A 17,343-nucleotide genomic window follows, 5' to 3' on the forward strand; every position below is an offset into this window, starting at 1 on the left:
GAAGGGTCACCGGACCCAAAACGTTAACTCTGATTTTTTTCTTCACAGATGCTGCCAGACCTGCTGAGCTTTTCCAGCAACTTCTGTTTTTGTTCCTGATTTACAGCATCCGCAGTTCTCTCGGTTTTGATGGTTATCATAAAACCCTTTTACAATGACACAGTTTCAGCTACAATAGCCAGGCTTGTGCATATTGTGAGCAGTATGCACCTATCACTAGCAGTGACCACCTCAACAGAACTGTTGGCCAAATATTGTGCAATTTTGATTTTTTTTTGGCTAGTTTTATTGTTTCTGAAGCTGGGGGATGGGAGGGAAGCAAGATGACAAATGGTTATTAAGCTCATTTCTCCTGTGAATTCTAGGATATAAGATATGGCTGGCATCCGACTCACAGCAAGGATGGAACTTATTACCGGCCTGGATGGAATGACACTGAAATGTGTGGTATATTTTTTCACCCAGACACAGGGGCAAGGCTCCTCCAGCGATCAGAGGTGGCAGTGGCAGCGGACCTTTCAAGATGGCGACAACAGCAGGGTGACATCTCGGAGGAAGGCAGCTGGAGCGGGACTCTTGGCCTGGTCTGGCAACGGAGCCAGGGACTCCTGGTTGCAATGGGCCCGGAGTGGGCACTCCTGGCACTGGCAGCGGCAGCATGGTATGTCCAGAGCCAGTGACTCCTGGTGTCATCGAGGTGGCAGCAGAGCCAGCGACTCCTGGTTGTGGGGCGAGTGTGGGTTCAACACGGGACCCGGCATCCGTTAATCTTTTATCCTTTTTATTCTTAAACTATCCAAAATGGTGCCAGATTGTGGCAACTGTTGAAGCTTTTCACTGTATTTTACCGTGTTATTCATTGTAAAATGCAAGTGACAGTAAATAAATCATCCATTCATTCCCAGGGTGCCAGCATGATTCTTGTACTGGTGTCATATTGGACTGAGAGAATATGCCTGATCCAACTGCTAAAGGCCGTGACACTTCAACCAGCACCAGAGAGAGTCATGACCCGAAGTCCAGAACCAATGAAGCTCCAGGCTAAAAGATTCTGTGCCAGCCATGTGGCACAACAGGTACACTACCAAAGGACTGTGGTGGTATGGTGGCTCAGTGGTTAGCACTGCTGCCTCACAGTGCTAGGGACCCAGGTTCTAAGTCCAGCCTTGGGTGACTGTATGTGTGGAGTTTGCACATTCTCCCTGTGTCTGTGTGGCTTTCTTCTGGGTACTCCAATTTCCTCCCATAGTCTGAAGACTTGCAGGTTAAGTGGATTGGCCATGCTAAATTGCTCATAGCGTGCAGGCTAGGTGGATTAGCCATGGGAAATGCAGGGTTACATGGACAGGTTGGGAGGGACTGTGTGGGATGCTCTTTGGAGGGTTGGGATGGGCTGAATAACCTGCATCCATACTGTAGGGATTTTATGACTCACAGTAGTGTAACTGCCCCCAAGCAAAACTACATCAATGCCATCAATTGTAGCAAATTACAGAATTCAACTATCTTGATTCAGTTCTGTGATGGCTGGGAGAAATTTCAGTTTTGCTGTCAGTGTACTTTTGAACATTGATAAAGACACAAAGCGATAGATTTCCTCTGGTAACTAGAAAAGGCAAGAGTGGGAAATCGTCAGGCTGTCAGAAACCCACAACGATTAGATGAAACCTCCTTCAACCATGTGCCAAGAAATAGGCAGGTGTAATCTTTTCACGTAATTGACATTATGTCTGTGTGAGGGAAAGCCATTCTGTACTCACATCTGCCCTTTCACCCACATTAGCTACTAAAATAAAGCATAGCAGTGCATAACCAAAACAAACATTGCTGTGGTTGTAGTCGCCAAGTACCTGTCGTCCAAAGCTTTAAACAAGGAATCCATTATGAATCAGAGTTGAGGAAAATATGATGAGACACCATATTTATTGGAAAATCAAAGAATCCAAGGTAGAGACCCAATCTCTACCATAGCGACCAGAACACCAACAAAACCTGCATACAGTCACACAGCCATCCAAATTACAGCAACTTTGCACTACAACAACAATCTACATTTATATTGGGCCTCCAATATGTGCCACTGCCCTTCACAGAAACATAATCAGGTAACAAGTTGTCATATTAGGACAAAAGGAAAATACTACGGTTGCTGAAAACCTGAAATCGGAATAGAAAATGAAGAAAACCCTCAACTGATCAGGCAGTGTCTGCGATGAATTTAGGACAGGTGCTCAAATGCTTGGTCAGAGGCAGGTTTTAAGGAGCATCGTAAAAGCACAATACATCTAGGAAGAGAATTCCAATACTGAGAACCTAGGCTACAGCTCAAGGGGCGGTGGCCAATGTATGGGCATAGGACTGACAAGAGCTGAAGTTGGATGTAGTATTTATGATACAGAAGTGTGCAGACAAAGCCTGTTGTCTATATCAGGCACTCGGGTCTTAGTAGTCTAGGTGAGTGCTGTTTGCACTGATCTCAGAATCTCAGAATCCCTACAGTGTGGAAACAGGCCCTTCGGCCCAACAAGTCCACAGTGACCGACAGAGCATCTCACTCAGATCCATCCCCCTATAACCCACCTAATCTACACATTCCCGGACACCATGGGCAACCCAGCATGGCCAATCCACTTAACCTGAACATCTCTGGACTGTGGGAGGAAACCGGAGCACCCGGAGGAAACCCATGCAGACATGGGGAGAATGTGCAAACTCCACACAGACAGTCGCCCAAGGGTGGAATCGAACCCTGGTCCCTGGTGCTGAGCGGTCTGTCTTATTTACTGATTTATCCTGTTAAACCTCACGGACTCAGTAGTTTGAAGAGGATTTCCTTAACGCTGTTAACTTCATCACTGGTGGATAAACAATAAATCAAAGAGCTGCAATCTTTTGATAATCACAGCTTGTGATAATGCAAGTTGATGAGGATATTAATTTAAATTTTACATGAAGCCTGAGAGACTACATTGTACAAGATCGAATGTATCAGACTTCCAGGTTTTTGATTTGATTCCCTGATGTTTCAACTCTTATGCATAGTGAACAATTTTGCCGCCTAAATATGAATCTTGTGTTGTTTTTTCACTGAATAAACACACAATATTAATTCTGTTTAGTGTGTATCCAATCTCTCAAAGACATGGAAGCTGTAACAATTTTTAAATCACTGATTAGTTTCGTTGTGTTTTCAAAAGGTTTTGCAGCTTCCAATTTGGATCCCAAACGTTGGGTACTGAGTGGAGAAAGGTGGTATTTCAGCGCACCACCCGAATCACTTCTTCAGGGTAGACTGTGATCAATTTAACCAAATATTAAACTCTACCTGTGGTAATGGCTGGGCTTGCAGAGACCCGATGGATATGTTGAATGGAACCATCCAGATTCTGCAAGGGGACCTGTTGCACTGAAGTATTGATCTGGTTTTCCGACTGGCTTTCCGAATTTAGTGTCAGAACCTGAATTAAAACAAAATGGCAGCATTAGTACAAATTCAATCTTTCGCCACTTTGATCACCTTCATTGGATGTGATTGTACTCTTTGAAGCAGAAGGGGCTGAGGCGAAATTTAATCAAGATTATGAAAGGTTCGGTTAAGTGGATAAGGCAGCTCGGGCCTGGACTTCTACACCCGGGGTGGGTGAACAGAGATGGATGGGAGGATTCCTGCTTAAGCAAATCTGCTCTTTACAAATGACTGCCCAGATATTGGATTTTTGGTCCTGGTGAGGGGCAGGCTGGATTAGAAGTCAGGGCGGCAATCCTCGAAGAATAGGTGCTCAAAAGCTTGGGCAAAGGGAGGTTTTAAGGAGCATTGTAAAAGAACAATACATCTAAGAAGAGAATTCCAATACTGAGAACCTAGGCTACAGCTCAAGGTGGGTGCAGAACTGAGCGGGCAGAGGGCCTGCCCAGGCTGTGTCCAAAGTTTAAAAACTAAGAGTAACAGCTGAAACATGCCACCAGCTTCACCTACACCCCCTTGCCCCCATACACTCCTCATGCTCAATTCATGCCAACTCATGTTGTATCATTTCCCCATCCACCTCAAGACCTCATTCCCTCCATGACTCTTCCACCACCCTTTGCCTTCACACCCATTGTGTCAGCTCATCTAGTTTTCACATGGCAGACCTTGGGACGCATGCAGAGATAGGACAAAATAATGTTCTAGGTGTGTATTGAAAACTTTTTTAAAAAGAATTCACATGCATATAAACCCATTTACTCTGCCAACATCCCTTCAACTAGATGAGAGATAGTAGGAACTGCAGATGCTGGAAAATCTGAGATAACAAGGTGTAGAGCTGGATGAACACAGCAGGCCAAGCAGCATCATAGGAACAGGAAGGCTGACGTTTCAGGCCTAGACCCTTCATCAACTACATAATGCCTTATAAGAACAAACATTTCCTTCAAGTCCTTCATTGAAACAACAAGCAATGCAGATCATTAATAACGTAACCACTTCAAGTCGTTAAAGAATTTGTGAGATGGCAGGTACCCTACTGTGATAATGGATGGCTGTGAAATCAGTCATGCGGTAGTAGCTTCCAGCAATGGAAACCCTCATGCTTGTGTCAAGAGACAAAGTGAAGTTGCAGCTCACTTTGAAAGGTAATTTTGATAGGTTCTCTTGATACTTAAGACTGTTTACTTTGATAGGTCCCTCTGACAAATGCTTCTGAACGTTTTGACAGTTGATTTTGACAGACTGTTCCAATAAGTTTGGCAGTAATAAGTTTCTGCACTTTTTAAAAACATGTATGCATTCTTTTAACAATTCCAAACTGCATTACTGCATAATACTCCCCTAAAGTTTTTCCCATCTATCCCAAAGGGCTCCTTACTTTCCCCAATTGTATTCTGGGATCAGATCTGTGGGGGTACCTTGTTTCTCTAAAGGAATATATTGGTTTTCTAAACGAATACACAAAGTTCAAACCTGCTCTTACTAGATCTTATCTACACACTGTGGGATTTCACACTCCAACACCACCAAAATCCCATGTTAGTGATGTAAATGTCTAGCTATATCTGTATAAAATGGAACCGGCTGTATTCCTGTCCTGTGAAAAGGGATTTGCCATGTTCAGGTTGGGACTTGTCATTTTCAGCCACTTCAGCCATTTTTATTGCAAAAGAGAGTCTCAGTGTTCTGATTGAATCTGAGTCACTGTTTCCACTAATAAAGAGGGACATGAAGTTTAAGGTACTTGTCCAAAGAACTGAAGGAAGATGAGTATTTTTAATCCAAGAAGTTGATATAATATGAAATCTTCTGCCTGAAAGGGTGGTAGAAGCCAATTCAATGTAATTCTTCAAATGGAAATTGGATGTATACTTGAAAAGTAAATATCTGCAGATCCACAGGGAGAGAGTGTGAGATTGGGAATAATTGGATGAATATTTCAAACAGCCAGCACAGGCAGAATGCACTGAGAGCATGCATAATTCTATTGTTTCAGGTATCTTTGCAAATAGTTATGTCCTTCAGTTAAAGTAAATGGCACAATGTGGGATTCAGGACCTCTCTGCACTCAGCAATAATTCCATTGCTTAGCTGTCACCAAGACGAGTCTAACAGATCAGTTCATGGAGTATCTAATTGCCAAATGGGCAAGTTTTCACTTTTTGCTCCTATTCCTTAGGATGCTAACTGTATTAATTGGGCCTTCAATTATATCCAGGTGGTAGGCAATAACTGGGACTCACATGTGTTCATACATGTAGGAAATCAATTAGTGCATTGGGGATTAACGATATGTCATCTGTGATTCTGTATAATGGCTTGTATATGTATAAGCGTTTGGCTCCAGTGTTTTATCATTTACCACCTGACTGCCTGAATTCTAATATAGCAGCAGAGAATGACTGCATTAATAAGCATGGTTTAATGTATTAGTAACTGTGTACATGTACTTTACATATCTTTAATGAAACCAATTAGTTAGGATACAACATAGTTATTAGCGTTCATATCCTTTGATCTTTGTACAGGAAAATTGTTTCATTTCAAACAGTGAACTTTGTGGCGACATTCATTTAATAAATTCCTGGATTTTCTGACTTCCAAAATAAAATGGTTTAGTGGTCTCTATGCTAATATAAGCTAGATCATGATGATAAAACAATATTTGCCAAAAATGGTGATCAAATGACTATGGCTCATCATCATGCTTATTTGGAATTAATTATATAATCTCAGATTCTCAGCTTTAGTTAAACAAAATTATCTTGTCCTTCCAATGCTCACATTTTTTGATGATGATCCTGAGATACAGAGTCCAGCAGGTTAAGGGCTGGATAATGGGGAATGCGAGTGATCACAATACTCCTGACACAGCTGTCATGTCTACAGGAGAACATCCACGTTCCAAAGAATGGGGGGATGTGATACTTGTAGGACACACAGCAAGGGCCACTGCTACGTTTAAATATTGTTTGAATTTTGACGGTGATAGCCAAAAAAGGATGTCCATACACTAAGAGAATGGAGAGTAAGAAAGCACACAGTGCAGGTGCTGATCGTGAGTCTGGAAGTGATTTTTGCATTAGAAACCAATCATAAACTGGAGAAAGAACGTCCAATGGCGTAAGAGGGAAATATTGCAGTTATCTTCCCAACAAGTATCAAATTGGAAGTTGGCTTGAATAGATAACACAATGAAATAAAAGATCACAGAACAGTCCTGTAACAGACGTCCTTACAGTCACTGCCAATAAACTTCCAAATAAACTGATAGATAAGACAATAATCTATTGTCCACAATAAACTTCCAGATAAACTGATAGGTAAGATAATAAGCTATAGTTCACAAGGGACCACAGGCATCTCTCTCTGTTAGAGAGTCAATTGGTTATAGAACATTAGGGGACCAGGCCAAAGTATGGGGCAAGACATGGGGATAGGCCTCAATGAACTACTACAGCCAGTATGGAAACTGAATCCAAACCACTGGAGTCACAGGCTAGCTACCCAAAGATAGTTGGAGAGATTATATTGAGGAAATTGACAAGTTGCAGCCAGTCTGGTCACATAGATGCATTTATACTGAAGACGTCCTTGTGGATGGGAGTTATGAAACTCTAGGCTAATAGCTAAAAGGTTTCAGAACAGTGATACAGATGTTAAAGTCGACCCTTCCTTTGTTAGAAAAGTAATTTTAAAAATCTTTTCAACACTGACCAAAAGTATGTGGGAGCTTATGATCAATCAACGTAAAGGTCTTTTTTTTTGCAGCGAGATACAGTTCAAAGAGAGGTATTTCCGAGAACCCCTGAAAGAGACAGCAGAAGGAAAGCAATGGAAACTAAACCCAAACTAAACAAATACATCAATGGTGCTTTCAGGGTGAGGTAGTAATTATTGATATGTTTTTCTGGAAATTGTTGCACTCAATCAAAGGTAGATTCCACAATGTTTTATTGCAAACAAAAAGGATATCTTTCAGATGCCATCACAATGATGTAAATGATTTCTTCTGGCGTCTTATGTGGAATTTGAGAAATGTATCTATTCGTAAGATCAGAGTTCAGTTTAAAATTGGGAACCCAGCTTCTGGGGTTTTTAGATATACTAGTTTAGAAGATGTTAAGTAGTAGAGGTCTGATATAACTTTAAATCAACAATCCCATTTAGATAATATTGCTCCCATCATGGGAGGTCATCACATATCTAAGCATCAGGAAATAGGATCACATATCTAAGCATCAGGAAACTGTGAAGCTGGATTAATTAAGCTGCACTCTCAGACTGGGCCAGATGGCAATTTTGACGTGTTGACAATGGACATTTCGACAAAATACCCCAAATTAGAAAATACTTGAAGGGCAAATAAGACATTACGGAAATTAACTCTGGGAAGATGGGTGCTTAAATTCCAATGCTTAGGTGACCTACAGAAGATGACGTTGGGTATCTTTACGGCTTCTTCACCTGCCAATATCCCAGATGGATAATCTCGTGTATCTGGTATTATTTGTCATAAGTGAGAATGGGAGTCTTAAGTTTGGGAAGCTACAAAAATTAAAAAGGGTTGTTAATTTTACTCTGGCTATTAAAACACTGGTTCTTGAGGACCATATGGATATTGGGTTCTACTTGGAAACTATTTTATGTGACACACTGTAAAGTGGGGATACTGAAGATAGTGTACCTCATTGAACATTATGCAGCAATCATTCATTGCGGACTAATGTATACTCTACGAAAAGTGTAAGAAACCATTGCAAATTGATCCTGCCAGCCTAAAATAAATGCAGAAGAAAAAGGAAGTGTCTAAAATTAGATTGAGAGGATTTAAACAATCAAGTGTCAAGGTTGTTTTCATAAAGGATGTGTGTGTGACAAAGAAACCATTCAGGAGAAGTCTCACAACCTAATGTTTTCTGCAGCATATGGAAGTCATTAAACATTGTTTTTGAAATTTTGATTACACATTTGAGGATAAAGGAAGTTGTGAATTGTACAGATACTTTCTCATCAACTTGTTCAGGGATGTTATGACACACCTCTGAGGCAGGTGGGACTTGAACCCAGGCTCAGAGGTAGGGACCTTATCACTGCACTACACATGCCCTCTGCAAGCTCGATATTTCTTTTATTTCTGTAACTGCTATCACACACAGTCAAACATCAAATCACCTGTGGCAATTTTCACCTATTAACCACCATCAGTAAGCACCCTGTGTTTTTCAATTGATTAATTTGCATGCAAAGCCTGTTAAGGGAATAACTGTTTATTAATTGGTGTTTAATTGCATTCAGGAGGCAAGCATTAAATGGGGACTCCCCTCATACATACAGGAGCAAGCTCAATCTATGGTTGTTGAGTTGGCGATGCATGGTATGTAATGTGTCTGATCGCTTGTAAACGCATAAAGACTTGGCTCTCATATTCTGTCCTTTACTGCCTGGATGAGTTCTATTTCTAAGTCCTAATGAAAGATGCCAGTAATTTTTGCAGAGGCGAAGACACCTCCATTGAGATTAATCACCAAGACTTGTGGAGCTATTTTTCAGGGCTCATATTTTTTAAAAAAACCTTTTAGCTTTTTAAATTTATTCTTTTAGGGTATTTGAGTGCTGTTAGGTAGATCAGTATTTCTTGCCCACCTACAACTGCCCCTGAGAAGACGGTGGGTGAACTTCTCTTTTGAACCACTGTGGTCCATGGTGGTGTTGGTATAGCCGCAGTATTATTCGGAAGGGCTTTCCAGCATTGTAACCCAGTGGTAGTCAGGAAATGATGATATGGTTCTGTGTCAAGATGGTGTGTGGCCTGGAGGAGAATTTTGAGATCGTAGTGTTCCCATGCTACTGTTGTCTTTGTCCTTCTATTTGGCAGGAGTCACGGGTTTAGAAGGTACTTTTGATGGAGGCTTGATGAGTTGTGGCAGTGCATTTTGTGGATAGCACAGACTGTGTCATTGGTGGACAGAGTGAATCTTTAAGATGGTGAATGAGGTGCCAGTCAAGCAGGGTTCTCTTTCTCCTGGATGCTGTTGAGCTTCTTGAGTGTTGCTGGAGCTGCACTCATCCAGGCAATGGGGGGAGTATTCCATCACACTCCTAACTTGTGCCTTGTCGATGGTGAACAGGCTTTTGTGACTTGGGAGGTGAGTGACTTGCAACAGAATTCCCAGTCTCTGATCTGTTCTTGCACTATAAGGTGTTTGTGGTCGAGTCAGAAGGTTCTTTGTTTTGGGACCAGAAAGTAAAGCATAGCATTAAACTGAGATGGTGACTGACATCCAAAAGCAGTAAGTAATCTCTGTTCATGTCACTGCTTGATAATTTGATCACTTTTTCTAAGCCGTTCTCTGGTAATCTTAAAATGTTCATGAGTGTGGATTTGCAAATTTGAATCAGACACCCAGGATGGAATTCTACCTTCCCTGAGGTATGGTGGGAAAAGAAATCAGGCAATTTGGCTCTGGAGAGAGACTCGTTCCCCTTCTTGCCACTTCGCCAATAATTGGCATTGGATAATCGCGGCCTAAGCAAACCTTTTCTTCTTTCATATCACACACAAAGTGCCAAGATTCCCCGAACAGAACATGCATGCTTATGATTGTTAATTTTGCTGCAACTATCACCTTTTAAATGTTTTGGAGATCAACAATTATGCACTGCAAAGAATGAGTTTGCCAAACAAAAATGAACACCAGCGCATTCATAATAGTCTGAAACTTGTCCTGCTACTGCACCTCACCCAGTGACATTTGGTGACTCATTCAGGCCAGTAGCTGGAATTTAGCGGATGGGTCTAGAGAACAGGCACAGCTTCAGAAAATGGTTTCTTCTCACGTTAATGGCAATTGCTGCTTTTCAGGGTGGCACTGGAGTATCATTTAACATCGAGCCTTCCACCAAACTCAATTCCGACTGAAATCTCAACGCTGAGACGCTGTCCAGCACATTCGAGGGACATTGGAAAGGCCATTCACAGTTAAGTAGAAAGTAAATATATTTATATAGAGCTTAATTGGTGAAAAATATGAAGATGGCTGCCCTTTAGAAAGCAGGAATGCTGGGAAATTCAACAAGGAACTGGCTAGATATGTGGAAAAGAAATAGAGACTTGAGATTTTCAGACTTTGAAATAAGATGAAGACTTGCATTTACACAGTGACTTTCCAGACCACTGGACATCTCAAACTGTTTTATAGTCAGTAAAATACTTATTAAAATGTTGTCACGGTTCTGATGTAGGAAACGCATCTGCCGATTTGCACAGCACTCGTAAACATCAGCATGACATGAGGTTGGTTGAAATGTAAGTATAGACACAGGGCATAACTCCTTGCTCTCATTAAATAAAACCCAAGCAGGTTCTTTTACATTACCTGAGAGGATGCTCAGGGTGACAGTTTAACATCTCAACCGAAAAATGTCACCCTCAAAAATGCAGCATTCCCTCAGTAGTGCACTTAAATGTCCACCTACAGTTCAATACTAGAAACACCACTGTGTTCGAGGCTTATGGGCCAAATGCTGGAAAATGCAATTAGAGTAGGTAGGTGCTTGATGGCTAGCATGGACACAATGGCCGAATGGCCTCTTTTTTTTTTCCCTGCTGTAAAAACTGACTCTCTGCATTTTATGCTCAAATCTCTTGGCTTGAGCCCACATTCTCTGATGCAAAGGTGACAGCGCTATTGACCTGAGCCATGGCTCACACCAAAAAGCCACGTGAACTATAATGTTAAATTCCACCTGTGTCAGTTTCTGATTTTTCTTTCCCTTCCAGCACTTACAGGTTTTTCTAACTATTAAATTTCTCTCAGTGGTAAGCTACAATCGTTGAGAACGCAAATTTGACATGGTAGTTTGTTGTCAAGGAGCGTGTCTTTTCTAACTATTATGTGACTCAGCTTGGTTTCTGATTGCAGTATCTCTCATTATATAATGATGTCGCTCTTCAGGAATTTAGGGGTGATTGAAAGTTGCATGACCAACTGTTATTGAACTGTCAAACTGAGAGCAGCAATTACAACTCAATGTCTTATAAACAGCCAACAGGAGTAACACTAAACCATCAATACAGGTAATCTCTACCCCCACTGAACTGTGACAAACATTTCAGAGCTTCTGTACAGAAATAATGATATTTTGAATCCATATTAAAGGTTATTGAGCAAAATGAAAAGTTAAGTAGGGCGGTCATCCATACAATTTGTGTTTGTCACTATATATCTCTTGAAGTTGCCATCGCTCCTATTTCTCTACACAAATCAATTTTTCGTTTCACACTTCACCCATGTCTGCAAGCTTAAAGAATAAATGTTAGTAGGTTCGTTGAGCATGAAGGGCATTCTGGCTGGTTCACCCCAAATGGAGGAAGCCATCCTCAGTGCTTAGTCTTTAGCTCCCTCTTGCCTTTGTCCTGGCTGATATAGGTGGCTCCAGTGGATATGACACAGGGATCCTACTAATCTGGTGGCTCTAGTCCATCAATTCTGTTGAAATATTCTAACCTTGGGGTTTTCGATCTGTGTCACAGAAGTACATTCCTGTAATATGAGCTTACATACCATAGTGTCCCTTCATTATTGGTTACGCACAACCTAACACTGCATTACATTGGTTCAAGAGATGCAGGAAGTATTACTACACAAGGTATTGCAACAGGAAGTCAAACAGAACCATACAACCACAGTGACTCAAGATATAATACATGTCACATCTGAGTTTTCAATAACTGCAAACACTGGTAGCGATCTGAAAATAAGAAAAATCAGTAACTGATGGATGAAAGCTGCCATTCTTGCTAACAAGAATGGAAACAGTTTCTCTGGCAATTTCCAGAATGGTAAATGCATTAAAATTTAGTTTGTTAGAGAATTATGGAATTGAGTAATTCTGCACACTTTGGTCATTCTGTGTTAGTGATAGAGTGACCAAAGGAAATGTTCTCTCCCAATGAAATCCTGCCCATGGGATTGGAGACTGGAGACAAAAAGTCACAAGGTGAGGAGAGCAGTTTGACTCAATGGAGTTAAAGGGTCATTGTTGTCTAAATCGATTTTTGTGGTGACTTCTCCAGAGGGAAGACAGGATAGTGACAGGAAGTGGGTAACTTGGACTGCTCTCATTTAAGACCATAAGACATAGGAGCAGAAATTAGGCCATTGAGTCTGCTCCACCATTCAGTCATTGCTGATAAATTTCTCAACCCCATTCTCTTGCTTTCTCCCTGTAACCCTTGATCCCCTCAACAATCAAGAACCTATATATCTCTGTCTTAAATGTACTCAATAACCCGGCCTCCACAGCCTTCTGTGGCAGTGAATTCCATAGATTCACCACTCTCTGGCTGAAGAAGTTTCTCATTATCTCCATTCTAAAAGGTCTTTCCTTTACTCTAAGGCTGTGCCCTCAGGTCTGAGACTCTCCTACCAATGGAAACATCTTCCCAACATCCAACATTTTAGGGGCAGCATGGTGGCTCAGTGGTTAGCCCTGCTACCTCACAGTACAAGGGATCAGGGTTCAATACCAGTCCTTGGATAACTGTCTGTGTGGAGTTTATACATTCTCCCTGTGTCTGTGTGGGCTTCTACTGGGTGCTCTGGTTTCCTCCCACAGTCCAAAGATGTGCAGGCTAGGTGGATTGACCAAAATAAGTTGTCCGTAGTGTTCAGGATTGTGTGGTTTGGTGGGTTATGGGGGGATGGGCCTCAGTGGAATGCTCTGAGGGCCTGTTCCCACACTGTAGGGATTCTGTGATGATCCACTCTGTCCAGGCCATTCAGTTTTCTGTAAGTTTCAATTAGATCCTCCCTCATCCTTCTAAACTCCATCGAGTACAGACCTCATATGTTAAACTTTTCATTCCTGGGACCATTCTCGTGAACCTCCTCTGAACCCGCTCTAGGGCCAGTACATCTTTCCTGAGATATGGGGCCTAAAACTGCACACAATACTCCAAATATGGCCTGACCAGAACCTTATAAAGCCTCAGTAATACATCCCTGCTTTTATATTCAAGTCCTCTCAAAATAAATGCCAAAGTTGCATTTACCTTCCTAACTACTGACTCAACCTGCAAATTTACCTTGAGAGAATCCTGGACTAGAACTCCCAAGTCTCTTTGTACTTCAGACTTCGGAATTTTCCCCCCATTTAGAAAATAGCTCGTGCTTTTATTCTTCTTAGCAAAGCGCATGACCTCACACTTTCCCACATTGTACTCCATCTGCCACTTCTTTGCTCACTCCTCTAACCTGTCCACATCCTTCTGCAGCCTCCTCACATCCTCAATACTACCTGCCCCTCCACCTATCTTTGTCTCACTTGCAAACTTAGCCAGAATGCCCTCAGTTCCTTCATCTAGATCATTAACATATAAAGTGAAAAGTTGTGGTCCCAACACAGACCCTTCTGGAACACCACTTGTCACTGGCTGCCATCCTGAGAAAGACCCCTTTATCCCCACTCTCTGCTTTCTGCCAGACAGCCAATCTTCTATCCATGCTAGCACCTTGCCTGTAACACCATGGGCCCTTATCTTACTCAGCAGCCTCCTGTGCGGCACCTTGTCAAAGGCCTTCTTGAAGTCCAGGTAGAGAACATCCATTGGCTCTCCTTGGTCTAACCTGCTCATTACTTCCTCAAAGAATTCTAGCAGATTTGTCAGGCATGACCTCCCCTTGATGAAGCCATGCTGACTTTGCCCTATTTTACCATGCCCTTCCAAGCATTCAGAAAGCTCATCCTTCACAATGGACTCCAAAATCTTACCCTACTGGACAACCAGGTTGAGACCAGAAGAGATAGTAGGAACTGCCGATGCTGGAGTCTGAGATAACACAGTGTAGAGCTGGATGAACACAGCAGGCCAGGCAGCATTAGAGGAGCAGGAAAGCTGACGTTTCAGGTCTGGACCCTTCTTCAGAGATGAAGGTTCTCTAGGCCCGAAACGTCAGCTCTCCTGCTCCTCTGATGCTGCCTGACCTGCTGTGTTCCTCCAGCTCTACACTGTGTTATCTGAGACCAGAAGAGGCCGATTTGAGGTTGGATGGGTGATGGGCAATTAAATTGAATGACCCCAAAAAATAACATTTTGGAAGCAAGATTGTTATGTTTCTCTCAGGGGAAAATTCACATCTAAAGTTTCCCAGCAAACATGAAATATGCACTTTCTTGAGTTTGTAAAGTCAATTCAGCAAGAATTTGAAGAAATGAAATTAAGCCTAACATACAATGACAAGTGACTTTCAACATAAGTTAAATTGTTAAAGTGGTGTTTGCCCTGGTTGTGGTAGCTTGTGGTATCTGCCATTTTTACCAGAATGTGAAACAGAGTAAAGGCTTTCTGAGATAATTTGCTGCCACAAATCCTCCTTTGTCTCTATTGTGTCTAGGGCTTGTCTTATGATCAGTAGTAGAGGATAGACCATTGATGAACTGTATAAACAGAAGAGGCATTTCTCTTAGTTAACAAGATGGCTTATTGGATCAGAATTCCTACAGTGTGGAAGCAGACCATTTGGCCCATCGAGTCCACACCGACCTTCCAAAGAGCATCCCACTTAACCACCTACCATATCCCTGTAACCCTGCATTTCCCATGGCTAACCCACCTAGCCAGCACATCCTGGACACTATGGACAATTTAGCACGGCCAATCCACCAAACCTGCACCAAATAGCAGGTAGAATGTACACTATCAGTCGGGCATAATTACTAAGGATTCTCAGGAGCTGTACAGAATACATCTGCTCCCTAGGAAGGCTCATTTACCACTCCCCATCTCCACCCAACGATAGTGTGACACAAATGAAGTTTAAATATTAACTCCTTCAGAACCAATACCTTCCACAACAATTCACTATATGATGATCTCAAATACCAAGGGACACAGGAAAGAATAAGGAAGGAAGACAGGTAAATATTTTCATATAGAGTCTATCAAAGATATAGAATGTTTCTAGGGCCTTAGGTAACATCAACTGACAACTGGATGCATCCCTGGGGAGAAGGATGGACAAAGATGGGAAAGTAGATGGGATTAATCTCTGTAAATGGACAGATCTCTCAAAACAATACTGGGAAACAATGGGTGGAATTTTCTATCCTCTTGTCACACATTTGGGCCTGGTGCAACCAAAACATTGTGTGTTTTGGTTGTGTGTACAAGGGATTTTAAAGATTGACTTGATAGATTTCTGGAGCCTTTTTTTCATGAAAGAGGGAGTTTTTGCAGCAGTAATGGGAATTTGGCTGCATTAGGAAAACTTTATGAGCAAACAGAATAAACATTGAAGAAGAACATTAAACTTTCATTTAGAAAGATCTGTAATTTCTTTTGCTTAGTGGAAATGCACATTGCTTGGAAAGGCTACTGATTTCAGTTCCCAGAAGTCTGTGGAGATTAGATATATAAAATGACTTCTCCTGAAGAAAGGAGACAGTTCAGAATTGTTAAGAAATAGGTTAACTCAGAATATGGAGTTTAGTTTAAAAGTTTCAGACCAGATGTGTTTGGTTAGCGCCATGAAGGAATAATTTGAAGCTGAGAGTCTAAACTTAATTGTGTGACTACAAAGAGGCTATCAGACTGTCAAAACTGGAATAGGAAGGTACAGTTAAAGTAAATCGTATAGATGTGAAAGAGAAAGTAATTTTCTCTGGTATTTCAGTATTGTAAAGGGTTGCTGTTGGGATTGAAATATTATTTTTTACCGTTGTTTCAAAATCTTCCAATTTGCATAATGTGTAAATAGTTTTATCATCTTCTATTGGTCACCCCTTTCAATCTAATAAGTTCCAACCTCAAAAACTCTATAGATTTGTCAAATACAATTACCCTTTCATAACTCCAAGTTGTCTTTCGCCAGTCATATTACTTTCTAAGTGTCCAGTTATCTTGAACCTAATAAGAGTTCTCCATAGTTTCCCTCCAACTGACATCAGGCTGGCTGGTCCAAATATCCCAGTTATTTTTATCTCACATTTAAATAGCTGTGTCATATTTGTAACCTGTCAATCCAGAGGACTACTATAGAATCTGGGAAATTCTGGAACATGAAGGTCAATGCATTTACTGTCCCTCTTTTAAAATGTTAAGAGGGTGGAGGGAATTAGGTCCAGGACCTTTGTCAACTTTTTGTCACATTAAATTCTCCTGTGCTATTTAATGCTAACATTAAAGTCCTTAAGCCCCTCCTTTTCACGTTTCTTCATCCACGTCTCTACTAGAACACTTGGATGATTTTTGGTTTGGGAACTCATCTGTCTGATTTGTACACCCTGCCAATGCTCTTCTCTAGACCAAACTAATCAGTATCCCACCTCTGGGCCACCCCAATTCAGAAAGTGGTTGGGGACGAGTGGGGGATGGAATATCAAGTCCGTTTCACAAAATAAAGCATTACAATGCTCTCTAACACTTGGAGTTTGAATTTGCAACCACAGGAATGATAAGGGGAGCTGGGCAGGTTGCTCCCCAAGTCTCTCTTACTCTGACTGATGTGGGACCTGAGGAAGTAGATCAAGGACAGAACAAAAAGGACAAGAGGCAAGCAATGGAATGGTGCTCCCTTCCTCTCCCAAGTTTGGCAGGGGGCAAAGACCTTTGGAAGCGTGGAGATGAGGGCCTCGTAGTCATCCAGGGACTGGCACCTTGTTAGTCACTGGCAATGCATGCCCACCTCATCAACAGGGAAGGAGCTTTGCTCTCAGGAGGCTGTAAACGTTAACAACCCAGATAGTAGGAACTGCCGATGCTGGAGAATCTGAGATAACAAGGTGTAGAGCTGGATGAACACAGCAGGCCAGGCAGCATCAGAGGAGCAGGAAAGTTGACGTTTCGGGTCTGGACCCTTCTTCAGAAA

General features: G+C 41.8%; 1 protein-coding gene across 1 annotated transcript in view; it reads right to left on the minus strand.

The window, feature by feature from the left end:
- LOC109926186 (hepatocyte nuclear factor 1-alpha-like) overlaps positions 1 to 17,343 on the minus strand; it is a 135,940-nt gene that overhangs the window by 7,681 nt on the left and 110,916 nt on the right. Inside the window, exon 5 of the mRNA XM_048611705.1 lies at positions 3,326 to 3,458. Coding sequence (XP_048467662.1) covers positions 3,326 to 3,458 — 133 coding nt within the window. The remainder of the gene's footprint in view (positions 1 to 3,325; positions 3,459 to 17,343) is intronic.

Source organism: Rhincodon typus, chromosome 24, assembly GCF_021869965.1.
Source record: "Rhincodon typus isolate 14 chromosome 24, sRhiTyp1.1, whole genome shotgun sequence".
In the NCBI taxonomy this organism is placed as follows: domain Eukaryota; kingdom Metazoa; phylum Chordata; class Chondrichthyes; order Orectolobiformes; family Rhincodontidae; genus Rhincodon; species Rhincodon typus.